Source organism: Pan paniscus, chromosome 14, assembly GCF_029289425.2.
Source record: "Pan paniscus chromosome 14, NHGRI_mPanPan1-v2.0_pri, whole genome shotgun sequence".
In the NCBI taxonomy this organism is placed as follows: domain Eukaryota; kingdom Metazoa; phylum Chordata; class Mammalia; order Primates; family Hominidae; genus Pan; species Pan paniscus.
The window spans coordinates 102141810-102169267 of NC_073263.2; the positions used below are offsets into that span (position 1 = coordinate 102141810).

At 44.0% G+C, this 27458-nt stretch overlaps 1 protein-coding gene across 4 annotated transcripts in view; it reads right to left on the minus strand.

Annotated features, from left to right (window-relative positions):
* Window positions 1–27458, minus strand: part of TMTC4 (transmembrane O-mannosyltransferase targeting cadherins 4) — a 70168-nt gene that overhangs the window by 13081 nt on the left and 29629 nt on the right. For all 4 annotated transcript variants that reach the window (XM_034936919.3, XM_034936918.3, XM_063595851.1 and 1 more), the window contains 9 exons: window positions 24326–24426; window positions 20039–20131; window positions 19647–19811; window positions 18647–18849; window positions 17140–17311; window positions 16921–17052; window positions 8187–8266; window positions 7901–8008; window positions 7651–7792 (listed from right to left, as the gene is read on the minus strand). In XM_034936919.3, coding sequence (XP_034792810.1) covers window positions 7651–7792; window positions 7901–8008; window positions 8187–8266; window positions 16921–17052; window positions 17140–17311; window positions 18647–18849; window positions 19647–19811; window positions 20039–20131; window positions 24326–24426 — 1196 coding nt within the window. The remainder of the gene's footprint in view (window positions 1–7650; window positions 7793–7900; window positions 8009–8186; window positions 8267–16920; window positions 17053–17139; window positions 17312–18646; window positions 18850–19646; window positions 19812–20038; window positions 20132–24325; window positions 24427–27458) is intronic.

A 27458-nucleotide genomic window follows, 5' to 3' on the forward strand; every position in this document is an offset into this window, starting at 1 on the left:
GGACTTCCTCATCAATTCTTTCCCAGGGCTGATGTCTAGAATAGTGTTTCCTAGGTTTTCTTCTAGGATTTTTTTTTTTTTTTTTTAAAGACAGGGTCTTACTCTGTCGCCCAGGCGGGAGCACAGTGGTGTGATGTGGTGTGACCAGTGGCTCACTACAGCCTTGACCTCCTGGGATCAAGCGATCCTCCCACCTTGGTCTCCCAGGTAGCTGGGACTACAGGCACATACCACGACACCCAGCTAATTTTTTTTGGATTTTTTGTAGAGATGAAGTTTTGCCATGTTGCCCAGGCTGGTTTCAAACTCCTGGGCTCAAGCCATTTGCCTGCCTTGGCTCCCAAAGTGCTGGGAATACAGGTGTGAGCCACTGAGCTCAGCCTCTTCTAGGATTCTTGTAGTTTGAGGTCTTGCATTTAAATTTTTAATCTATCTTGAGTTAATGTTTGTGTTTTGTGAAAGGTAGGGGTCCAGTTTCACTCTTTTGCGTATGGCTAGCCAGCTATCCCAGCACGATTTATTGCCTAGGGAGCCCTTTCCCCACTGCTTTAAAAAAAAAAAATTGGTTAAATTGTTTGAAGACCACATGGCTGTAGATGTGTGGCTTTATTTCTGGGCTCTCTATTCTGTTCCACTCATCTGTGTGTCTGTTTTTGCACCAGTACCATACTGTTTTGGTTACTGTGGCCTTATAGTATAGTTTGAAGTCAGGTAATGTGATGCCTCTGGCTTTGTTCTTTATGCTTAGGATTGCTTTGGCTATTCAGGTTCTTTTTTGGTTCAATATGAATTTAAGAATAGCTTTTTCTAATTCTGTGAAAAATGACATTGGCAGTTTGATAGGAACAGTTTTGAATCTGTAGATTGCTTTGGGCAGTATGGCCATTTTAACAATAATGATTCTTCCAATCCATGGTCAGGAAATGTTTTTCCGCTTGTTTGTGTCACCTCTGATTTCTTTCAGCAGTGTTTTGTAGTTCTCCTTGTAGAGATCCTTCACCTCCTTGATTAGCTGAATTCCCAGGTATTTTATCCTTTTTATGGCTCTTGTAAATGGGATTGCATTCTTGATTTGGCTCTCAGCTTGAATGTGATTGGCATATAGATATGTTTCTTACTTTTGTACACTGACTTTGTATCCTGAAACTTTACTGAAGTTGTTTATGAGTTCCAGGAGCCTTCTGGTAAAGTCTGCAGGGTTTTCTAGGTGTCGAATCACACCATCCATGAAGAGAGATAGCTTGACTTCTTCTTTTCCTATTTACATGCCTTTTATTTATTTTTCTTGCCCGACTGCTCTGGCTAGGACTTCCAGTACCATGTTGAATAAGAGTGGTGGGAGTGGGCATCCTTGCCTGGTTCCATTTCTCAAGGGGAATGCTTCCAGATTTTTGTTGCTTCTTTTGAGAGGGAATGTTAACATTGGTAACAGAATATAAAATGGCTAGCTCTCAATTTGCATAGTTAATAAAAGCACACACACACACACACACACACACACACATATAGAGTGATGGATTTTTTTAGCAGGTGACCCTGTTGCCCTCTTATCTCAGTTCAAATGCACATTTTATTTGAGTATACTTGATCCCTTTAACTCTGCAAAAAGTACAAATGATTACAATTTATCAGAGTTTAAGGCTGTTTCCTTACTTACTGGCAAGTCTGTCTTTTCTTCAGACAACAAAAACATTCTGACTTGTCCTATGCTACACAGCAAATAGATAGTATATTATGCAAGAAAAAGAAAGCTTTAATGAATTATGGAAACATTTATGAACATCCATTTGCTAAAGATGTTGTGGGAATTTCTCATGAGACTCAGAAACTCAAGTTACAATATTTTTACCCTTTAATGAGGAAATGATAGGAAAAGTTCAGAAAATTAAAATAATGGGATGCTTAATTATTCTAACACTTAATTATCTCTATTTGATGTTCCAGTGATTCCTCAGATCAATTCACTCCACCAAGTGATATGCATTTGAGTCACTTGGACAAAATCCATGGCAACATTTGAACACACCCAGAACAACCAACATAACTTCCTTTATCCAACATGACAAAATTCTTCACTACTTTACTGTTACTACTACAATTATTATTACTATTTATTGAAGAATAGACTGAATCAGATAAAATTTAGTTTCATTTTGTCTCAAATTCTACTCATCTTACAGCATCTACACGAAGGGAACAAACTTTCAGGGAAGCAGAAAAAGTGGTGATTTAACCAGAACTGCTCATCCAGGAAGTAGATGGGTAACATCAATCACCCAGCAGTCCTACGCTTACCCTTCTGTACTCTGCTCTGAGAAGCGGGGGCTGGGAGTCTGCAACTACATTTCCCAGGCTTCTTCACCCTTTTGTTCCGTTCTGTCAACAGGCACTGGATGGTGGGGAGAGGGGAGCAGTCCTTTCCTCTTACTCTCACTCTCTCCTTCCTTCCCCTGGCAGTGTCTCTGAAGTGACTATGTCCCCTCCTCCACCATCCCAGGGTGGAAGCAGTGGTATGTCTCCATGATCACAGCTCTTGAGGCTGTGGTAGCTCCAGAGATTGTAACCTCTTGTGAGTTTTTAAATCTTGGTAGTGCCTCCTGTCTGTTCCCCCAAAACATATAGGATTCCCTTTAATCTTTGAGTTCATGTTACCATCCCATTTTTGCTCATCCAGCCTTCCAATGACAGTCTAACCAATTCCTTATATTGTCTTCTCTATCTAAAACACTTAGAATGGTTTCTGTTTTCCTGGACACATCCGGTCCTTCCATCATGCATTGTCTTCGGCAATCCCTCTAGCCATTATTGCTTAGAATATAACTTTCTAAGATTAGTAATATGTCCCAGTAATTGCGCTCTTCCTGATTTCCTATTCCACAAGAGAACTGCCTTATATTCTCTCCATATTGGGGTCTAGAAACCAAAACAAATCGCTGTCTCCTGTTACTAGAGAGTGATTTCTTAAAACAAACAAACAAACAAAAAACCCTCTTAAGCTATTAAGTTCTTATTTGCCAGTATATAAATGGGTTGGTTGAGTTGTTAAAGATTAAGCTCTTAATGCTTTTAAGCTGTCAAAGAGGAAAAAGCTGGATAATTAAACCACAAGGGAAAGCAAAAGCCTTAAATAAGCAGGAACAGTTGGCGGAAAGGAATACAGGAAGACTATTTCACGGCAGTGTAATTAGTAAACAATATAAACAAAAAGCAGTACAAGGTCTCAATGTGTTCAATGCTACAGATGATCTTCCAAGTGAAAGTGTAATGAATCCCAAGGACTACAGCACATGATAAAAGCTGGTACTTTATATTCTCCGTTCCTCCCTTTGGACATCATTCTTACAGAAGGAGCATTTATTATAAATCCTCTATTTTCCAAATCCCAAGGAACTGCAGTGACGGGCAGCTACTAGGAGAGGGGAGAAGACTAAGCTGTGGAGCCTAGAGGATAACCTGGGAGGCTGTGGGCAGACCCACTCACTTTGTGAGCAATAAAGTAACAGAAGAGCAATCCCCAGAAAAGGAAAAAAAGGGATGAAAGAATTCTTTTTTTTTATTTTTATTTTTTGAGACGGAGTCTTGCTCCGTTGCCCAGGCTGGAGTGCAGTGGCACCATCTCGGCTCACTGCAAGCTCCGCCTCCAGGGTTCACACCATTCTCCTGCCTCAGCCTCCTGAGTAGCTGGGACTATAGGCGCCTGCCACCACACCTGGCTAATTTTTTGCATTTTTAGTAGAGATGGGGTTTCACCATGTTAGCCAGGATGGTCTCGATCTCCTGACCTTGTGATCCACTTGCCTCGGCCTTCCAAAGTGCTGGGATTACAGGCGTGAGCCACCGCGCCCAACCAAAAGAAGAATTCTTATGAATACCAAGTCTCATATTTAGTCACTGAGTACTAATTTAACAGATACAGTGAACAGAAACGGTAATCCCTACACCCATATATTCATAACCACCCAAATGCATGAATTCAGGTAAGACCTCATGTGCTCCCATCCTCCACCCCACCCCTATTCTCACTTCACTAACTTTGTGAGGATCGCCCCCTGCTTTGTATGTGATTGAATTTTGAAGTCACCACTCGTAACATTATGTTGAGGTTTCACAGCCTCCCCTTCCCCCTGGGAACAAACAGCCGATCATTATAATAATTTCAGCTCTCCTGGAATCTTCAGGTCTCACAGAGAAACTGGTTTCAACATCAAAGCAGGTAACTAGGTCATAAAGCACAGAATTTTAAAATGTAAAAGAACAAAAATGCACACAAGGTCAGTGGTTCTGGAGAAAGTTAATGTGAGACAAAGGAATATCTTGCCATTAATCTTCCTTGTTCAAGCATCATGCCATTCCATGAGTTCAGCCACATTCCTGCCACCCTTGCCTCTGTGCCCAGGAAGAAATAATTCCTCCTTTCCACAGTGGAGTCAGCACATAGAGGTGGTATCTTCCTGTGGCGTATCATAACTGAAACATGTTTTGCATTTTTTGAGTAATAAAAATGCAGTGATATGGTTTGGCTGTGTCCCCACCCAAATCTCATCTTGAATTGTAGCTCCCATCATTTCCATGTGTTGTGGGAGGGACCTGGTGAAAAATAACTGAATCATGGGGGTGGTTTCCGCCATACTGTTCTCGTGGTAGTGACTAAATCTCATGAGATCTGATGGTTTTATAAGGGGAAATCTCTTTTGCTTGGCTCTTATTTTCTTTTGTCTGCTGCCATGTAAGATGTACCTTTCACCTTCCACCTTGATTGTGAGGCCTCCCCAGCCACATGGAACTGTGAGTCCATTAAACCTCTTTTTCTTTATAAATTACCCAGTGTCAGGTATATCTTTATCAGCATTATGAAAATGGACTCATACATGCAACCACTTCACTTTAATATTTCTTTTTTTTAAAATTTATTATTATTATACTTTAAGTTTTAGGGTACACGCGCACAATGTGCAGGTTAGTTACATATGTATATATTTCTAACACAAGCATTACTCGTCCACGTAAAGGGACTTCTGCAGAGGGGGAAGGTCACATTTTACCATTAGTTAGCCAGACGTTCCTGCTATCTTGTTTTCTCCATTCATAAGATTCTATCTCCACAACTCACAAAATCATGGCTACCCACTCCAGAAACAAAGACAGTAAGACCAAAGACATTCACATTATGGTAAAAACCAAAGCCTGGTTTTCCAATAAATGTAAAGCAGTCAGTGTTTTCTAGGATTGTTCCCCACAAACCATGGCTTCTGCTCTGACATGATTACCCTGTTATCCAAGTTCAGACAGAGCTGCTTCCCTGCTGCAGGGCCAAGGGCAGGTTACTGGAATCACCTGGGTGATTCATTATTGTTATTTTACTTACTTAATTTTTTTGAGGCAGAATCTCACTCTGTTGCCCAGGCTGGAGTGCAGTGCCGCAATCTCGGCTCACTGCAACCTCTGCTTCCCAGGTTCAAGTGATTCTCCTGCCTCAGCCTCCCCAGTAGCTGGGATTACAGGCACGTACCACCGTGTCTGGCTATTTTTTGTATTTTTAGTAGAGATGTGGTTTCGCCATGTTGGCCAGGCTGGTCTTGAACTCCTGACCTCAAGTGATCCGCCCGCCTTGGCCTCCCAAAGTACTGGGATTACAGGTGTAAGCCACTGTGCCCAGTTTATTATTGTTATTTTAAAACAGATTCTCTATAGAGCCCTTGATTCCCTAAATGTCAGATGGGGTGGGACGGTCTGGATGCATGTCAGTTTTGGAAACTACTAGTTGGGTTTTTTTTTTTTTTTTGCAGAGGGAGAAGGAGCCAATGCAATGGCTGGTCTTTATTGGAAAGATGAAACTTTATAGCACATTTTGAGTAACTTGGTGCAGGCGCTCAATGCACCAGCTGATGGGTACCAGCTTGTAATGGGCTCCACAGCTGGGGCATTGCTGGGTCTTGCCTTTGTGCGGCCAAAACCAGATGACAGCACTGTTTTCCTCTTCACAGATGCACCCACTATTCTCTTGTTGGTGATGGAGGGGACTAAATTAGGGTCTTCCTTGGTGCCTAAAGCTGTCTTTGGGGGTAGTACATTGTATGGGTCCAGTCTCTTCCTTGCAGTCATCATGACCTCCATCTCTAGGCCAGTCACCTACTTGTTATCAGTAGAAACACCACCTCCAGGCTGGGCATGGTGGCTCATGCCTGTAATCCCAGCACTTTGGGAGGCTGAGGCGGGCGGATCACGAGGTCAGGAGATCTAGACCATCCTGGCTAACATGGTGAAATCCCGTCTCTACTAAAAATACAAAACATTAGCCAGGCATGGTGGCGGGCGCCTATAGTCCCAGCTACTCCGGAGGCTGAGGCAGAAGAACGGCGTGAACCCGGGGGGTGGAGCTTGCAGTGAGCCGAGATCCCGTTGAGCCGAGATCCCGCCACTGCACTCCAGCTTGGGTGACAGAGTGAGACTCTGTCTCAAAAAAAAATAAAAATAAAAATAAAAATAAAAAGAGAAAGAAACACCACCTCCAGAAGCCATGGCACGCACCGTGGCCATGCCATTGGGACCACCGGCCCTCAGGGCCTGCGCAGCCAAGTGCTCCAGCTCCATGAAGTAACCTTGAAAGCCATCGACAAGCAGCTAAGGGAACTAACAGTTTTGACAACATAAGAACTCTTTAAAGCGAAACTCTGTCTCCAAAAACAAAACAAAACAAACAAACAAACAAACAAAAAACAAAACCAAGAAGCTTCAGGCCTTTAAAACGAGGGCAGCAGACATCTCTTTAGAACACGAGGATGCTTTCCTACCTGTAAGGCTAAGCTGGATAAAATTTGGAAATCTACATATAAACTTCTGTGAAAGTCATATCACTATGGATGTATTCCAGTTTGGTTAGAATGAACACAATTTTTTTTAATTAACAATGTTTATTGAATACATCTAAACATATTAGGAACAGATATATTTGTTTTCTTGAAACCAAATTAAATGGTTGATTATAGGGAGAAGACAACCATTCGTGTTTAAAGAAGTTTGCTATGTGTGTGTCTCATTTTATTTTTGTCAGAAAATCAAGAGCAATCAGATCTTCATAAACATCCTTTCAATAACCAAAAATATAAAGCTACTACAGAACACGTTATTTTCTATTTCCATCAAATAATGTCAAAGCCCTTTTAAATAAATCCCGTGCCCTCCAAAGCTGCCTTTTTTGGGGGAAATGCTCCCTGCAGATGAAGAGCTCTGCTCCCTTGAAGAAGGAGAACAAGGGAGCTCAGAAATCATACTAAGGATTTGTTACTTTAATCTCTGTTCTTACTCAATTCTTGTTTTAAAAACAGAGAAACTGATGTTTATCAGGAAGTTACCCGTTGGAGCACTGTTTTACAGGGCGGACGGGATTTTAACATGTTAATTTATTCCTTGGTTTAACCTTTTGCGTGGGTGACCTCTTAAACTTGACTAATTCACACTGTACTGCTCTCTAATGAGAGCTTTAAAAAATTACTCAAAAGGAAATCAAACAGCTACCTTCAAATGAGATAGAAACATGTGAAAGAACTTTATAAAATGTATGGGCTAGGTGGGTGTCACTATGTCATTTTATTATAAATAAGAAAAATAACCCATCCTTCCTTCCACAGGCACAGGGCACCCCGAGCTTACCAGACGCCCGAGGTTGTAGTAACAGTCTGGGTATTTCCTTCTGTGTTTAATTGCTGTCCGGTAACTTTGCTCTGCCGCTTCAAACCGTTTCAGGCTATTCTGCACTATGCCTAGATTCATCCACGCAGCGGCAAAGTCTGGCCTAGAGGAGCAGTTTTAACAAAGATAAACAAGAAGATGAAAGGCTTAGATGCCGGAATGCAGAAGCTCCTTTCTTTGTCACTAGCATAATTATAAAAACAATGCTTACTGTATTTGAACAGCCAAAGACAGCAGCTCCTCAGCTTCCTGTAGCTCATTCCTTTCTTTTAAGATATTTCCAAGATTATTCATGGCATGAACATACTTGGGATTTAATCTGGAAGTGGGGAAAAAACCAAGCTGACCATTAAATGCTCAATAGTAAGTTTTTACTAAACTCTCAGGAATCGGTAAAGATATTGTAAAGTTGGGGTCTTTAAAGGAACAGGTGTTTCATATTAGAAAGTGAAAACGATCTGTGTACATAATTCTTCTGTAAGACATACTCGCCATACCTTACAGCTTCCCGGTAGTATCTGATGGCAGCTGTCTGGTTGCCTTTATCAGCCAGGTTTTTGCCAATGTTGTAGTGAACCTGCAGACAGAGAATAATTGGGCCATCAGCAGACAGACTTCTTGTTCAGAGCCTGGACCCCATCACATCTTCTAACTGAAGACAAAAGGTAAAGGGATGAGGAAAAAAATCACCCACCAGAACTTTAGCTAAAACCCTACAGGGGTTAGGAGTTGCTTGTGCTTTAATCTCCAACCCTGTAAGAGAATCAGAAGAAAGGGGGTATAGGCATGATACATCTCTAAAGCACAACAGAAGGGAAATAACTAAAGACCTCACCAGAGACAACCAGAAAACTACAAAGCTGGGCTTTTTAAAATTTTACTTTTGATTTTTAGAGATGGGGTCTTGCTATGTTGCCCAGGCTGGAGTGCAGTAGCTATTCACAGGTGCCATCATAGCGTGCTGCAGCCTTGAACCCCTGGGATTCAGTGATTCTCTTGCCTCCGCCTCTCAAGTAGCTGGGACTACAGGCATACACCACCATACCTGGCTTGTTTTTATCATCAAAACCTCAAATTCCCCTCACCTACACACTCCACTAGAGTTGAGATAACAAAGTCTAGTCACATGCGGACATGAGTAGAAGAAAGCATGATTCTGTCCACCCATTTAAGCAAATACGGCCCTTTCTTGGATGGCACCTTTCTTCTATAGCTAGCATCACAAGCATTTTACTCTGTATCTGTAATAAGCAGAATGTTTATGGACTCTCAAAATTCAGATGTTGAAATCCTGACTCCTAAGGTGATGGTATTGGGAAGTAGGGCCTCTGGGAAGTGATTGGGTCATGAGGGTGGAGGTCCATGAATGGATCAGTGCCTTCATCAAAAAGGCCTTGGAGAGCTCCCATGCCCCCTTTCCGCCATGTGAGGACACAGTGAGAAGACGACCGTCTGTGAACCAGGAGGCAGGCCCTTACCACACACCCAACCTGCCTGCACCTTGATGGTGGGCTTTCCAGCCTCTGGCACTGTGAGAAGTGAGTGTCTGGCACCCTGTCTCTGGTATTATTTTCACAGGGTCTGAGCAAGGGCCTCGGTGTGGCTGGAGCACAGAGAGCAGGGATGCAGGTTGGAGAGCCCGGGAGGAGCAGCTGCGCTCGCAGGGAACCCTGAGCAAGGGCAGGCTAGGATCAGTCGTTGTCCTCAGAGCCACAAGGCCAGCGCGGGGCGGGGTCTGTAAGTGTGTGAGTGCCCCAGGGTTGCAGCAATAAAGCACCACAAACTGAGGGGCTTAACACAACACACTTCTCTCACAGTCCTGGAGGCTGAGATCATGGTGTGGGCAGGGCTGGTCCCATCACCGGCTGAGGGAAGAGACTGCTCCCTGCCTCTCTCCTGTCTCACGGTGCTTGCCCATAATCTCCGGCTTGCAGATGCCTCGCTCCCACCTCTGCCTCTGTCTTCATGACCATCTCACCTCGTCTGTCTCCCTGTCTCTTCTCCTGTCTTAAAAGGACACCAGTCACACTGGATTAAGGGCCCACCATCCTCCTGTATGACCTCATCTTAACTGACATCTTAATTACATCTGCAACAACCCTATTTCCAAAAAAAGGTTATACATTATACTTCTAGGTCCCAGGGGTTACGATTTGAGCATAGCTTTTGGGAGGCACAATTAAACCCATAGCAGGAAGCCAGGGGTGGGAGGGTGGCAGAGGTCACCGCCATGTTTATGTTCATATGAAACAAATCCCGTGGTGGGAAAGAGATGTGAGTGGGGGAGAAGCAGGTGTCAGGGGCTCCAGGAAGGCTGTGGCTGCAGTCCTAGGAGAGAGGTCAGCAGACTGAACTAGGGTGGTGGTGAATCTGTGGAGGGGTTTGAAGAACAGTGAGGAAGCAAAAAGCATAGAAATTGGTGACCAACTGATAGGAGAGAGGGAAGAGTGTCAAGAACAAATGGTAGGTTCCCAACATTCAGGACAGAATGGGTGTGATGACTTTCAAGAGATGTGATGGGTGACCAGGCTTGTTTAGGGGGACAGGATAGGCTGACGTGGAAGTCCATGGTCACCATCCATCTCCAGAGTTCTTTCATTTTGCAAAGCTGAAACTCTGTACCCATTCTCACCTCCACCGGACCCTGGCAACCTCCATTCATTTTCCGTCTCTATGCATTTGACTCCCACGTGCCTCATGTAAGTGGAATGGTACAGGATTTGTCCATTTGTGTCACATGTGTCAGAATTTCCTTCCTTTTGTGGCTGAATAATATTCCCTTGCATGAGTACACCACATTCTGTTTGTCCATTTGTCCCTGGATGGACCTGGGTAGCTTCTACTTTTTAGCTATTGTGAATAACGCTGCTGTGAACATGGGTGTACAAATCTCTCTGAGTCTCTGCTTTCGGTCCTTTTGGATATTTGCCTGGAAATGGAATTGTTGGATCACAGAATTCTGTTTTTAATTTTTTGAGGTACTAACATGGATAGTTTTATGTTATAGGAATTTTACCTCCATTTAAAAAAAAGAGAGAATGAGGAAAGGATTTTCAATGACTGAAGAGGGGGTGAAGTAGGCTGGATAGAATGGGGCTCCCAGCTGCCAATCTACTAGGAATTCTCAGGTCACCTTGGAACGAGGGCATCAGGGAAGCCAACGTCTGGTAGTTTCTCAACTATACATGGGCTTAGAATAAATGACGAAGAAAAAAGTAGGGACTTGAACTAAGCCTAAGGCAGCAAGACTACACAGGCTCACGAAGACTACAATAAAAAGAATTTGTTGGCCGGGCGCAGTGCCTCATGCCTGTAATCCTAGTACTGCAGGAGGCCAAAATGGGTAGATCACCTGAGGTCAGGAGTTCGAGACCAGCGTGTCCAACATGGTGAAACCCCATCTCTACTAAAAATACAAAAATTAGCTGGGCGTGGTAGTGCACGCCTGTAATCTCAGCTACTTGGGAGGGTGAGACAGGAGAATTGCTTGAACCCAGGAGTTGGAAGCTGCAGTGAGGCAAGAGCATGCCACTGCACTTCAGCCAGGGTGACAGAGCAAGACTCTGTCTCACAAAAAGAAAAAGAAAAAGAAAAAGTGAAAGAAAAAGAAAAGTATTTGTTGATGATCAAAAGCTCCTTTTGGGACTTTACAATACAAAGTGAGTAGCAAGCCCAGAGGAGACGATGCTACAGAAACTCACTCAATCAGAAGCATGAAGTGTGGGTGTTGCTAACAACAGTCACGGTGAATGGTAAGATGGTGTGTAGCTGGCACACCTTGAGTGGCACCCACCAGCTGGGCGCGGTGTTGCGTGCTGTGTGATCGCGGTCTCTCCTCACGGTGGCTCGAGGCTGTGGCTGCTGTGACCCTCTCTTCTGAGTTGATAAACTGCTTCGGGGCCATTCAGCGTCTCATCTAGGGCTGTGAAGTTGGATTAGAACCAGGCTCTGAAGCCTGTGTTTCTTCCCACTAGATAATACACATTGATTACAGTGCTGGGGGAAGATGAGGGTGACTGCTCGAGGCACTTTCTAGATCCACTCATTCATACCACTGGCCTTTTTCCGAAGTAAAATCACATTTCTTTTTATATGTTATTGTCCCCCAAAGTTTACATTAAACCCTCAGCACCCCAGAATGAAAATGTATTTGGAGATAGGGTCTTTAAAGAGGTAAGTAAGGTCAAATGAGGTCATATGGTTGGGCCCCCATTCATATGACCCCAATCCAGTATGAATGGCGTCCTTACAGAAAGAGGAAATATGGACACAGACACCGGAGATATGTGTGCACAGAAGACACACCACGTGAGGACACAGGGGGAAGGTGCCGTCTGCAAGCCAAGGAGAGAGGCCTCACAAGAAACCAACCCTGCTGACACCTTGATGTGACAATTCCAGCATTTACAACAGTGAGAAAATTAACTGTGGTCTAAGCCACCCAATCTGTGTGTGTGTGTGTGTATGTGTGAGTGTGTGTGTGTGTATGTGTGTGTGTGTGTTTGTGTGTGTGTGTGTATGTGTGTGTGTGTGTTTGTAGCAGCCTGAGAAGACTAATAAAACTCGAAATACAGAAGTGGTTTAAACACATTCAAATAACATTACGTCTGAACACTGCTTCCAAATGACCCCTGAAAACACAACCACATCCTGCCTTACCCATCTTAACCTACAGTTACAGCACTTCGTCAAACATACTTAGATTTCTGGAAGAGTATGCAGCAGTGCATATTAACAGGTTTTCTTAACTGCCAATTTAAAAGCATATAGATTTATGTTTACCCACTCCGATGAAAGGACTCACAAGCAGAGAAATCGCAGGTGATAAAAATGTGTGTACTACCATGCACCACACAGTAGAATTTAAGCTTTCTGCATCAAATTATTGTCCATTCATAGGTATTTTTGTCCTCAAATTGTAGCTTGGAGGAGGCTCAGTTAATGCTATCGCTGAAGTGTGTGTTGAGAAAAGTGCTCTAAATGATTAGAATTTGAGCTTCCCCCAACCCAGCTTGGACGTGTGACTTCACCTCCTCTCGTATGCACAAAACAACCTAGGCCGGAGAATCCAATCTGTCAGTGATGTCCTTGTAGTCCTCAGAATACAAATACAGCTTCTACTCAGACATCAACACGATGCCCGCCTCTTCCGCCCCAAGCTCCTGCTGTTTTCCTTTGTTCCAGGCAAATTCTGTTTTCTCAATAAAAAGCCCAGACAAAGAGTTCAACCGCCCTCTGCAGTATAGACAGTGTTCTGTTAGACACTCAGAATGCCAGAGACCAGAAGATCAAAGGAGAAGGACGTGGGACTCTGGAACAGGAACTAGTTAAAAATCTGATACAGCCTTAGAAGGCAGGCCATCATTAAGAATTGGTAAACAGGTTTCCCTAGAGGCCAGCTTTATCCTATGGGTTAGGTGGAGGGAATTCTTTGAATAAAAAATAGCTGCCTAGATTGCAAAACAAAACAAAACAGAACAAAAATCTCACAACCAGGTCACTTAAAATAGTGTTTAGAGAATGAGTGACTTTTGTTTCCCTGAAATATAAATGACTGAAAAGCTTGTTTATTCTTCAACTTTCCCCCTAGCATTTGTGATGCACATGCTGAGGCAATGAACTAGCACAGAAGTCGAAGATAAAACAAACATTACAACCCAGTAACATGTAAATGCAAGAAAGTGAGAGTATCGGTTATGAAAGGCACCTTTAATACCAGGGCTAAACTAATTTGTTATAAATATTCTGGCAACATCTAATGTTAAACTTAAAATGTTTTGAAAACATAAAAATCCTATAGCATCCTGGGTCACTTACTCCTTAAGAAAATACCTCATTGTGGCATATGATCTGTTTCGTTGTTAAAAGAATTTATTATAGAATTGTATCACAGAGTTGATGGTGTGACATACTTTTAAGCCTTAAAAACTAAAAATGATTATAAGTATACTTGGTATCTCATCCACAGTAGTCTCAGTGAATTCAACTTCCCTTTGGCTGAATTCAATAACTAATATTGATTGTCTACCATATGCAAGGCACTGTGCCTTGACATGCAGACCAGGGACCAGCACTACCTACACTGACATTGCAATCTCTCAAAAAAGACGAGTCTTAGCTCACACATCTGGCCCTAAATTAGAGCCAGTTGCCAATTTCTTACTTTATATTCAATAGATATCAAATGAAACCAGTATAGAAAATGTGTCCCCTGAAATAATGGGACTGAAGGAAACCAGTGTCTTCCTGAGATTACTTTCCTAAAATTAACTTACATTTTTTCAAAAAAAAGGAAGTAAAGATAATTTTATGACACTTCAATTTAAAAAGAAATTCCCAAAAATCTCGATCTTGCTTATATTGAATAGAATCATTGAAAAATGTTCTTGAGAAAGGACTATTACCACTGGGTCCATTTTGAAGATGAGGTCTTATATGTATTCCTTAAATTAAGAAGAGGAAACCACACACACACACACACACACACACACACACACACACACACACACACACACTCTCTCTCTCTCTGTCTTTCTCCTAATACTTACGTGCATTCCCACAAGCGCACACCCTGTGTTTTCTAGCCTGTAACATATGAAATCACTTCCCGGGCAGATTTTTGGGTTCAGACATCACCTATGTTCCATCCCCCTTACTTACTAGAGGCACCTGGGCACATCACCATACCAGGTCTCTCTGTAGCCACCTGTATTACTAACCTAGAAAATGTCAGTTTAATCTTGCTATGCTTCAGTTTCTCCCATCTGGGAAAACAGAGAAAATAATACGCTGTCTCTCTAAAAAGCTGAGTGAGAGGATAATAGAGATGAATTATAGAGCCTCTGTAAAGAAATCTGAACTCCTTGTGGTGAGGAACTCCACAAATAGAAGGGGCAATTACTGCGATTCAAACAGTAAAGGAAAAATAAAGCAGATCTATTAACGTTTATGAAATTAAATCACAGGCAATTTATTTTTGGTAGCATAAAATAAATTGGTAAGTCAGCAAATCAAACTAAAGATAAAAGCTGAAAGTAATTCACTATTTTATCTAAGTCTCTTAACTAAAATATGAATGAGAGGTTTTAATCCAAGAAAAAGATAAGTAGCCAGCATCTCTTATATATTATTCTTTACTTAAGGTTCATAATAAGATGTCAACTATTCATTAGTTTTGTTTACATAATTTTGTCTGAAATCATTGCTTTCCCTTAAATATGGAACATAGACATGAAACAGATCCAGAGAGCTCCCCGTCTCCACCCAGGAGGATTACATTTAAGCAATCTAGGCAGCTCTTATGCTGAGGACCTAAGAGAGAATGAATCATTATTTCATGATAATAATCTATACTAAAAGAAAATTCTTCTAACCTAACCCCTTGGCCCCCATTTTGAGCAAATAGCGTTCTCTTCCCAACATAATGCAAAACCCAAACTGAAATGAACCTACAAAAGCTAACACTTGGCTGGGCGCGGAGGCTCATGCCTGTAATCCCAGCACTTTGGGAGGCCAAGGATGGGCGAATCACGAGGTCAGGAGTTCGAGACCAGCCTGGCTAACATAGTGAAACCCCGTCTCTACTAAAAATACAAAAATTAGCCGGGCATAGTGGCGCATGCCTGTAGTCCTAGCTACTCCGGAGGCTGAGGCAGGAGAATCGCTTGAACCTGGGAGGTGGAGGTTGCAGTGAGCCGAGATCAGGCCACTGCACTCCAGCCTGGGCAACAGAGCAAGACTCCATCTCAGGGAAAAAAAAAAAAAAAAAAGCTAACACTTTCTGAGCACCTACTGCTGGCCACCGTGTGAGGGCATTTTAGTTCATTCAGCCCTAACAACAAATCCAGCAGATAGGTATTATCCACTTCTGATAGAAAAGGGCACTGCAAGTTTTAAAAAGTGTTAGTTTTGCCCAAAGAGGCACAGCTAGTCAAGTGAAGAGCTTGGATTCATCAAGAATACAAGTGAAAAAATTCCTACCAGATTGCTTCAAACAAAAACACTGCCAATTTTAGAGTACAGTCATGCATTACTTGATGACAACAAGGATCCATTCTTAGAAATGCATTGTTAGCTGATTTTGTCATTGTTTGAACATCATAAGAGTGTACTTACACAACCCTAGATGGTAAAGCCTACTATACACCTAGGCTATGTGTGGTCTAGCCCGCTGCTCCTAGGCCAGAAACCTGTGTAGCGTGTGACTGTACTGAATGCTGGAGGCAATGGTAACACAATGGTAAGGATTTGTGTATCTAAACATAGAAAAGAGGCAGTAAAAATATTGGTTGGGTGCAGTGGCTCACGCCTGTAATCCCAGCATCTGGGAGGCTGAAGCAGACGGATCACTTGAGGTCAGGAGTTCAAGATCAGCTTGGCCAACATGGTGAAACTCTGTCTCTACTAAAAATACAAAAATTAGCTGGGTGTGGTAGCAAGCGCCTGTAATCTAGCTACTCAGGAGGCTGAGGCCGGAGAATCCCTTGAACCCGGGAGGTGGAGGCTGCAGTGAGCCGAGGTCGCACCACTGCACTCCAGCCTGGGTGACAAGAGAAAGACCCAGTCTCAAAAAAAAAAAAAAAGGTATAATTTTATGGGATCACGGTCATATATATGCAATATGCAGTTTGCTGACTGAAACACTGTTACATGGCACATGACTGTATGTACATTTATGTTTACCTAATCTGACCCCCAAAAAATCACTAGCAGGGCACCCAAAGGTGACATAAATGTGTACTATTGTGCAGCACATAGCATAAACTTCCTGAACTACATTATTGCCAATTTGTAGGCATTACTACCCCTTTAAATTCCAGCTTGGAGGAGGCTAGTTAATGCTATCACTAGAGAGTGGGTTTTGAAAAGTGTGCTCTAGACGTCAGAATCTGTGCCGTGCCCACCCTCAGTCTGAATACGCAATGTCACCTCCCCTGAAGCTACTTCAAAGGGTGAGTAGATCATCTGGAAGATGATTAAGACCTCATTAGAGTCGTCTGTTTCATTGATACTGTCTGCTTTTAAATGACTTCTTTTCAATTTTGGCTGAGTGGAATTTTAATGAATCTTATCAAAATCATTAAAAAAAACCACACACAACAAAGAAAAACCCAAGTATTCGGTCATGGTCTTACACTAAATACTGCACGACAGGAAATGTTCTTATTCAGCCCAAGAACTTAACAGATACCCTAGTCAGGTCTCTTTAAAAGAAATCTGGCAGCTAGGTACCTTAGCATTGAGGGGACACACAGACAGAGCACTTCTGAAAAGCTGTTCCTCACTCCGCCACTCGCCGCTGCGCAGCACACATCTCAGCGTGTTGATGAATAAGATTCCCAGCACGACAGCGGCAATGAGTTTCTGAAGAACAGAAAGACATGGTAATTGTCACCAGTGAGATGCATCCGGTCACTTTGTTCATCAGCTGGCACCACTCTCAGTTGATACCTTTTTCTTGGTATGTTTGCTCAGGGCTCCGAATCCAAAAGTCAGCAGCACACAGTACCCAACGCTGGGGAGGTAGAGGACACGCTCCGCGACCACGAAGCCCACTCGGAAGAACAGGTTACTCGCGGGCAGAAATGGGATAACGAGAAATCCCAGGCCCAGAGTAAGGATCCTGGATGATGAAAAGTATTTAAATAAATGGCTATTTCCAGACTTCTCAAGAAAAACATCCTACTCCACGTTAAATTAATGCTAAAGACCTTTTCTTTTCCATGGCATCAACTGAGAAAAGATATTGTTGTCAGCCAAAGGATATCATCAGTAGAGACAGTTTAGCTTGGTAGCATGTGGATAAGGCACAAAAATATTCCTCCGGCACTTCACAGCGAGTCTAAGGGTAAAACTTAAAAGCCATACAATTCGTATGGAGAAAGTTAGCATGATCGCATTTCTGAGGCCTTATTAATTCACCTACTCCTCACTATGCCTCAAACCATTTAGGTACTGAACAGTTCAGTGGATATTGTTGGTCTCAGTTAATTCAAAAACTGTCCCAATCAGTTTTCACGGGGAAAAAAAAATTCCTCCAAAATGTAATGAGAATAATAACACTTAAGTAAGTTTAAAGTTTATGAAATTTGAAATAAACAAATACCATTTTTTGGTTGCTACATCACCACCATAAATTTCAGTCAGGGAGATACGAAGCTGAGCATTGAAACACTTCTAGAACCACTTGATCATTCCCAATGTCCCCTATGATGCAAGAGGATGAATTAAGACTCTAGGTCAATTTTGGTGGCTCCTTCTTGGGCCCTGTGGCTACAGTATTTCTATAAAAATCCCATTTTCTGTGGATAAGGGAACTGGGACTAAAGTTTGTGGCTCTTTAGAATTACTAACCAATTCAACACACAGGTAAACTTAAAACTTAATTTATTTTGAGACACTACTAATCTAATTCCATAAACACTTAGGCTTAAAGGAAATCACCTTAAACAGTTTTCTTTTTCATGAAACACATTTGTTTTCCCCAATTATTTTCTCAATAACTTTTTTTTCCATCAAGAAAGAACAGTCTCTTTGGGGCAATGGCTTATTTTGTACCCAGTACAACAGAAGGAATCATGGCAGCGTTCACCAGGGTGTTTTGAGGAAGAATTGTGCAATAATGGGCACAACACACATCAATTACACTCTCTGTTCTGACCGTAAATTACTCTTTACCACCTATGGCGAAAAGGATCGCAAAATGCTACTTCCTAGGGAAAGGGGGAGGGAGGGATGAAGCAGTCATCCGTAGCCCCTCTTCCAGCCTCGCTCCCCACCCGCGGAAGCCAGCCATGGATTCCAAACGGATGGAACTCATCCTAGCCATAAATATGCATTTGAAACAAATGTCCTTAGACGTGACTTCCACAAAATCATAAAAATGATCAGCGCAGGATTTCACAAAACGCTTCTGACTCAACCAGCGTGGAACTTAAGATTCAGTGCTGCCTCTTACCTTCTCTTGTGGCCGTCTTCAGAGCACAGGGCTTGGCATATTAGGCCAATTAGGCAGAACCAGAGTGCTGCAAGTGCAATTACCCTCCAGTCGCTGATGGACTTAATGAGGGGGATGCAGCCCATTGACCAATCAAAACACAGCCACCAGGGACACAGCAGCAGCCAGGCATTCAATGAATAGTAGTAATTGTAGTTTATGGCCTGTCAGTCAAAAGGAAAACAAACATCTATTTGATACTGAACTTAAAAAACATATATGCACTAACTTCACTTTGGAGGCACTCATGCTTCTGCTCAATGAAAGCAGTTGTATCAAATAAAATGTTGCCAACGTGTATTGGGTATGTGACTATAGTCTGTAAAAATGTATTAAATGTATTCAGATTTTGGTATATAAAAATATGGCAAAGCCATCAGACTATGCAATACATTCGTTATATTTCTGGCAAAGCTATGATCTATTTGCTGCCTGAAGCCCGTGACCTCTAAATCTGAGGCCCCAGGGTCACCTATACACCCAATAACATAATGGGCTTCGATGGCTGTTCTCTTGATTTTGGTCTCTATGAAATGCACAGCTAAGAATCTGTGGCTTGATACCCTTGCCTTTAGAAAAAAGGCAAATCTAAAAGAATAGTCTTGACACCACTAGTCTTCTAAAGATACCACCAAGAAGGTTATATTTAGCCTTAACCCAGTCACAGGGTTAGAGAGCCCTTTCACGGGACTGGCAAGGACCCTGGTGTGAGAAGGAACCACCCTCTTTACTCCTTGTTAGAACGGAAATGCAAGGAGCTTCCGCATGCCCTTTCAACCCCCTCAGGAAGACCTGCTTTCATCCCAGAACATCTTTAGTGATCGCAAACAAACATGGAGGTGGCGCGTGTATTGGGGATTTTGTTGGCGTGCAGAGGAGTGAGACGAGGAGGACGGGTGAGGGATCTGGGAATCTGGTGGGGGAAGAAAAGAGTCCAGGGGGCGGCAGGCTCAGAACTCACCCTCACCAGCATGCTGTCAGCAAAGGAGGCCGGGTTGTCCACCTCGGTGAAGGCCGGCGGGCCCGTGCCCATGATCCTCCAGCGCACGTAGAGCATCCCAGCCCCTCCAGACGTGAGCAGGGTCATTCTGAAGAGGAGGCCCCCGTTCCTGAGCATGCCGAGATTCTGCAAGGACATCGCAAAGCCCCAGAGGTGGCTGATTTTCAAATAAAAGTGTGGCTGAGCCAGGTACAGATGTGCAGCAATTCTGCCTGAACTGCTTCAACACTGTGCTTTAAAAGGCTGGTTATTGTAGAATTCAAAATCACAAGGAATATTTGAGAATGGCATTTTAAATCAGCTGGTACTTGACATTTTCCATGTCTGGGCTGGAGATAAAAGTACAGACTCACCTCTAATGACTTGTCCTTATGTAGTACCTTCTGGACAATTTCCAGAACATTGAATCTGCCTATCACCAAGATGTCAAATACCGCATTTAAACCCTAAGAAAGCAAAGCAAGACAATCAGCCACGGGAGAGCTTGGCTGTGTTAGGCAGCAATTACACTTCACAATTTCATTACTCAATCTAGACAAGGAACACATAGACTAGAGAATCACGGAAGACCTCTGCAGCTCTTTAAAAAAACACAAAACAGCCGTATTTCTATGAAATTAGCTCAAGGTAATAGATCATATTTATTATTTAGTAAGCCCCTGATAGTAATGATTTCACAGTCTGCGTGTAGGAGTTCTACAAGATTCAGGATAGCTAGAAATTTGGGATTCCTAGGAAAAGCCCTCGAGAGATCCCCCCTCCCCACTTTTTTTGGTCACTATAAAACAGTCCTTTAGTTCATGCAACAGAGTGTTTTCCTGGGCAGTAATCATACTGGAAGATAAAGGCAGCCATCAACCTCAAAAACCCAGCCATGTAAGTGAACCTTAAGTGCCAGTGCACTTTGGCATCTTTAGAAATGGGATGAACACACATGATAATCTCTAATGGAGCTCTGGAGATCTCCTGTGCAGAAATCTAGTTGTCCAGTAGTTTTCTCGCTGGGTTACAACTAGATGACATCTCCCAGCCTCCCCTGCAGTTAAACTAGGTTGCGGGGCTGAGTTCTAGCCTTATGGAATGTGGGAGAAGTGACACGTACCATTCTGGATGTTTGGTTGTAAAACTTGGGCACACATTCCCACTTGGTTTCCCCTTCCAGCTGGCTGGAATGGAGATGGACAGGGTGACTTTGGAAACCACACATTGATGAGAGCAGGCCTTTGCCAGGTGGGGCCGTGGTGTGGAGGACAGCCACCTCTATCAATTTACAGCTCTGTCCATGACCCATGAGGTGAACAACAAATAACTTCAATTAGCAGTCCACCTATGTTAACAGTTTCCAATAGCACCACGATAGTTACTTTCTAGCCGGTAAAATTAAACCTGTAGTTACAGGCGAAAGGAGAGATGGGCCCTGGATTCTATTCTCTCTCCTGCCATGGACTTTCTATAAATGTCACTGCTGCAGGCAGTGTCATCGACAGAACTCCCTGCCCAATCTGGATAAAGTGGTCTGCACATACTCAGTGGATATTGTTAAAGCTGCCCCTAAATGACTTGGGTCTCTTTAATATGATCTTCTTTGAGGCAAAGGAGATCACACATCATCAGAAGTCAGTGGTAATTTGTGGTTTTCAGAGCAAGGATGACATCCCTACTTAACCCTCTCCCAGAAATGCTGGGAGCCACTAATTATCTAATACATGGGCCAGTGCTGGGTTAATCAGTTCAAAGAATTCTGATTTTATTCACCCATGTGAGACATGATCTTAGTGGGTCACAGAAGACCGTTTCTGCCTGGTTGAAAACCACTTTCTAGAAGGCAGATGCTCCCTGCGTAGCAGCCATTGTCTTCTCACAGTTTTCCTGTGAGCTGCAGGACAGTTACCAAGGGGTGGCAGGGTCATGTGGTGAAGAGGCCTGAGCCAAACACAAGACTGCCCCCTTCCTTCTTAAATGCATCATCAAAATGGCCCCATTTTAATCCAATTTTTGAGAATAGCTACCTTTCACTGTATCTTTATTCATGTAAATTCAACCGAACTCTCTCCTGCTCCTGAAAAACGGCACAGAGGAGGCCTGGCGCGGTGGCTCACGCCTGTAATCCCAGCACTTTGGGAGGCTGAGGTGGGTGGATCACCTGAGGTCAGGAGTTCGAGACCAGCCTGGCCAACATGGTAAAACCCTGTCTCTACTAAAAATACAAAAATTAGCTGGACGTGGTGGCACGTGCCTGTAATCCCAGCTACTCGGGAGGCTGAGGCAGGAGAATTGCTTGAACCTGGGAGGTGGAGGTCGTAGTGAGCTGAGATTGCACCACTGCACTCCAGCCAGAGCGACAAGAGAGAAACCGTCTCGAATAAAAATAAAAATAAAATAAAATAAAATAAAATAAAATAAAATAAAATAAAGTACTGCACAGAGGAGCCTCCTGAGGACCTTGTAGACGGAAATTCTGACTCAGCAGGCCTGGGGAGGGGGTGGGGCCTGGGATCCTGAATTCCTAACACTCTCCCAGATATTGCTGATGCTCCTGGTCCTCAAACCACACTTCGTATTAGGGAAAGGTTCTAAAACCAGCAGTTCTCAGGGACGATTTTGCCCTCCAGGGGGTGTTTGGCACTGTCTGGAGACATGTTAGGTTGTCACAACTGAGAGGTCCCACTGGCATCTAGTAGGTAGAGGCCAGGGACGCCACTAAACATCCCACAAACCCAGAACAGCCCCCACAAGAAAGAACTGACTGCTGTAAAACACTAATAGTGCCAAGGTTGAGAAACACTGTTTTAGAGCAAATTAAAAAAAAATTAACTCATGAAATTCAAGTATCTTTCTATGGTAATTCTCCCTATACCATCTCCTTGCTAGCTTAATCTTAATAGATACAACCTAGTAAAACACTAATTTTTGCCTTGACTTGTATCAAGCCCCAAACAGCTTTAATTGTTCTTTCCTTTCCAAGCTATTTCTATATGATCATTCTAATCCCACAACTTGGCCAGGCGCGATGGCTCATGCCTGTAACCCCAAGGCTAGGAGTTTGAGACCAGCCTGGCCAACACAGGGAGACCCCATCTCCACAAAAAAATTTAGAAAATTAGCCGGGGTGGTGGCACACACCTACAGTATACCAGCTACTTGGGAGGCTGAGGTGGGAGGATCGTTGAGGCTGCAGGGAGCTATAATCACACCACTGCCCTCCAGCCAGGGTGACAGAGTGAGGCTCTGTCTCAAAAAAAAAAAAAGGGAAAAAAAATTCCACATCTTTCCATGTCTCTACCTCTGTTCACAACCTTAATTTCTATATTTACTTCTAATAATGGAAAGCAATGGAAAGCAGGAAACTGGTTAGAATGGAGAAAAAGAAAAATGGATTTCAACACCTCTCCTTTCCTGGGTCTTTAATCCTAGCATCTACTCAGATCAGACTGAAAAGGTAGACATCTTTCCGCTTCAGAGAGCCCTCCCCCACCCCCCTGACACTGCCGGTGGAAGCCGAGGTACAGGTTCTTTCCAGGAAAACAATGTACCCCAAGAGAATACAGTGTATACACATATTACACACAGAAAGACTTCAAGGCTCGAAGTTAAAACACGTGATTACCTGGCACATCTGGCATAAAAAGAGTCCTCTGAGAACAAAGTCCCACTAGAAACATTAGCACCATTACCAATTCTCCTTTAAATACTAGACTAGTTATTAATCTTGTAATTTCAGGTCAAACATTTGTGACCATGGAACACTTTGGTTCCAGCGTTGCTTGAAGTTGCACTTGGGTGGTGATTAACTATAACCATAGGTAACCGCTGGAGGTGGAGGAATGACGAGAAGAGAGACAGAATGTGTGTGCACGTGAGGCTTTGAGTGGCTGCAGAACTCCTGTTCCTTCATCTTTTCCTTCTTTCTTTCTTTTTTTTTTTTTCTTTTTTTGAGATGTAGTTTTGCTGTTGTTGTCTAGGCTAGAGTGCAATGGCGCAATCTCGGCTTACCGCCACCTCCGCCTCCTGGGTTCAAGCGATTCTCCTGCCTCAACCTCCTGAGTAGCTGGGATTATAGGCATGCGCCATCGCGCCTGGCTAATTTTGTATTTTTAGTAGAGAAGGGGTTTCTCCATGTTGGTCAGGCTGGTCTCAAACTCCCGACCTCAGGTGATCTGCCCGCCTTGGCCTCCCAAAGTGCTGGGATTACAGGCGTGAGCCATGGCGCCCGGCCCTGTTCCTTCATTTCTAAACTATCCACCAGCCTTTCTAGATCCAGGATCAAAACCATTGATGGGGTCAGTCCTAGGTGATCTAGGACTGCTGAAATATGTACAAGCATCCCAGAAAACTCAAACCATTCTTTTATCTTTTTCTACAGGGCCTCTCAAGAGCACTCATCATGGCTCCCTAAGAACTTCTCATTCACCATTTCTCCCCAGTTGCACATGACTGTCAAGGCAGTCAGTCAATTCTCCATCTGCAATGCCAGAATTGTGACAGCGAAAGCCATTTGTCCAGAAAGGTCTATCACCTCAGGCCAGCAATGGGATGCAGGCGTGGAGAACGCCACAGAGGCAGGGCCAGCCCCAGATGTCTTTATAGGAAGGAAAAGGACACACAGAAAAAGCAGGCCCCAGCCATGTTGCGGCTCTCACCAGCACGGTGATCCCTTGCTCTTTGCACAGCATGGCCACTGCTCCCAGAAAGATACTCAGCAGCACCCAGAAGGTGGAAGAATGCGCTCCCTCTTTGTTACCTGCCAATTAAGGGAAATGATCAGTGCAAAAGTCATAGAATGCAGCTCAGGTTTTTAGCATCAGGAACTAAAATTCTAAGCAAATACCTTAAACAACCATAACTTGAAAACAGGGTTTGGGCTTCAGACAGCACTTCTCTGTGGGCAAGAGTGCATTAGACAACACCTTCTAAATGGTACCTATGTCCCCACTCAAGGCTCTCCTGAGAACGTGCCCAGGGCCTTTGGGAGGCACTGTCATGAAGCCCTGGCCACAAAGACGCCTCATGCCAGAGTCCCCACGCAGCAGGTACCTTCTTCCCAACCTACCAATCACCTGCTAGACCATTCTGACGAGTCTTTTTGAGAACTCTCACTGAGACTGCAAACAGTCCATCTGGTTTCAAGATGACCCCAATGGTCACTGCTGCTGCCATGATGGAGCTGCTGGGAATGCCTCTGAGAATCTCCACTACTCCTGGAATAGGAGTTTGGGCCCTGTGGACACCAGGTGGCTTAGGATGGGTCTGCTCTGCTCCCTGTGTGGAACAGCTCCAACCCCTACCAAAGGATTACACGGCTACTGACAGAGCTGGCACCTACCTAGCACCTGGGGCAGGTAAAGACATGGACCAGGCTGGGCTGCCAATCTGCACGGGGGCTCGAGCACCAACAAGAAGCCAAAACATCCCCAGACGTGTGAACACGGTAAGAAGCTCAGGTGGTCGGCAGCTCCAGTAACCACCACTGGTCCCTAAGTGGCCTTCTGCGAGCAGGGTCTGGCTGTACACTATCTCGTCGGTGGTGTGTGCAATTTGGGGGCCAGAACTAAACTACTAGGGAGGAGAGGGAAGCTGCACGGATACTCCTCTCCGTTGTGAAGTCCTCACTCTTCATCTAAATGAATAAGCCAACATATAAAAAAGAGATCGGTATCAAGTGGGACAAAAGCGAACCTTCTTGGAGAATCCAATTGTTAGCTCGCCTGGCATTACTCGGTTCAATTCCACTTACACCTGGAACTCCTGGTCTGAATGCCTATGGCTCTATGTAAGCATCTGAATGCCAGCTCTGCCACTCACTGCGTGACACTGAGCAAGTGACTTTCACGGTCTCAAGGAACTCACCTATAACGTGGGGGCAACGTTACCGACCTCAGGATATATTCGAAAGGAAAAAATTACATAGGAACACCTGGCCATTTGTGTGAAAAACTCATAAAGAATGCTTGCAAATGCAAAATATATCTCTATGACAACACATAGGAAATTGACTAGTTTCTGAGAAGTTCTAAAATGAAGAATTGGGGTAGAGGAGGGAGGAAGTCTTAGTTTTAATCTTACTTTTCATTACATAACCTTCAGTACTCTTTACATTATTTTAACCATGTGTGTATATTAAAAAACTATGTTAAAAACTAAGCATGTTAAAAATCACTTGGTATAATGCTGGGACTACAGAAATCATTTAATTAATGTTTGTGGTACTTGAGTCAGCCAAACCTCGTCAGCTTAGAGGGGGATGGAATTTCCAATGGGGCTTTGATGCAGTAGTCAAGGGGGTGGCTGATCAGCCACTGTGCCACAAAATGTGCCAGACAACTGGATAGTGTAACAAATACACCGTGACTCTCATTAAACTGCCTGCTGGGGAAATTAACAAGTGTTTGTGTGTGTCCTGCAGACCCTGCAAGGAGGGATAGAAAAATACTTGTGAATACTTGAGATAGAATCAGCAACACCCCAGGATGGAAGGCCTTCCTATCCTGAAAACAGCCAGTGCGTTCTGGCCTGGGGGTGGGAGGCGCTCTTTTTTTTTTTTTTTGAGACGGAGTCTCACTCTGTCGCCCAGGCTGGAGTGCAGTGGCACGATCTCTGGTCACTGCAAGTTCCGCCTCCTGGGTTCACCATTCTCCTGCCTCAGGCTCCCGAGTAGCTGGGACTACAGGCGCCCGCCACCATGCCCAGCTAATTTTTTGTATTTTTAGTAGAGACGGGGTTTCACCGTGTTAGCCAGGATGGTCTCCATCTCCTGACCTCGTGATCCGCCTACCTTGGCCTCCCAAAGTGCTGGGATTACAGGCGTGAGTTATTGCGCCCGGCTGGGAGGCGCTCTTCACCTCAAATGCTCTACAATGGGGTTGAGACCCTGTCAAGATGAGAAGGCCTGTCCCCAGCTGGGCCCCCGGCTCTCAATGAACCATGAGCAGGACTAACTCCTGATGTGCCCAACACTAGCAGCTTGCAGCTATACAGCTGGGCTGCTAGGACAGCCTCCTCACTCCCACACAGTCTCCAGCGGCAGCAGAAAAGTCTGGCCCTTTCAGCTTTTTGGGGGGAGAATCTCTGCGTATCAAATTTCTAGATTTAAAATACAAACAAATGGAATAGCTATTATACAAAAAGTTGACTTGACTTGGCTATTATAGCTGAGGCACTTTAAAGCTTTTCACAAGGCCAGCTGATCGACAGGAAAGCCTCGTTAACTGAGATCCCATTGTCTCATAAAACACAACGAACATACTTTTTTTTTTTGAGATGGAGTATCTCTCTGTCACCCAGGCTAGAGTGCAATGGTGTGATCTCGGCTCACTGCAACCTCCGCCTCCCGGGTTCAAGAAACTCTCCTGCCTCAGCCTCCTGAGTAGCTGGGACTACAGATGCACGCTACCACGCCCAGCTAATTTTTGTATTTTTAGTAGAGACGGGGTTCACCATGTTGGCCAGTCTGGTCCTGAACTCCTGACCTTGTGATCCACCCGCCTCGGCCTCCCAAAGTGCTGGGATTACAGGCGTGAGCCACTGCACCTGGCCTGAACATTCTTGTTTTATGCCTTCTAATTATCTCTTTTGCCTTCAGGATAATGGTTCCTCTTCTGACCGTGGCTTTAAAGGCCTTGCTGAAGTGGCCACCGCGAACCCTCTCCAGCCCCTCCCAGCATACACTCACTCCAGGCCCACCACCACTGCCCACTTGCAGGTTCTCATCTGGGTGTGCTTACTGAGTTCCCTTGGGGCAGAACAGTCCTGGCAGAATCCTACCCAATCAATAAA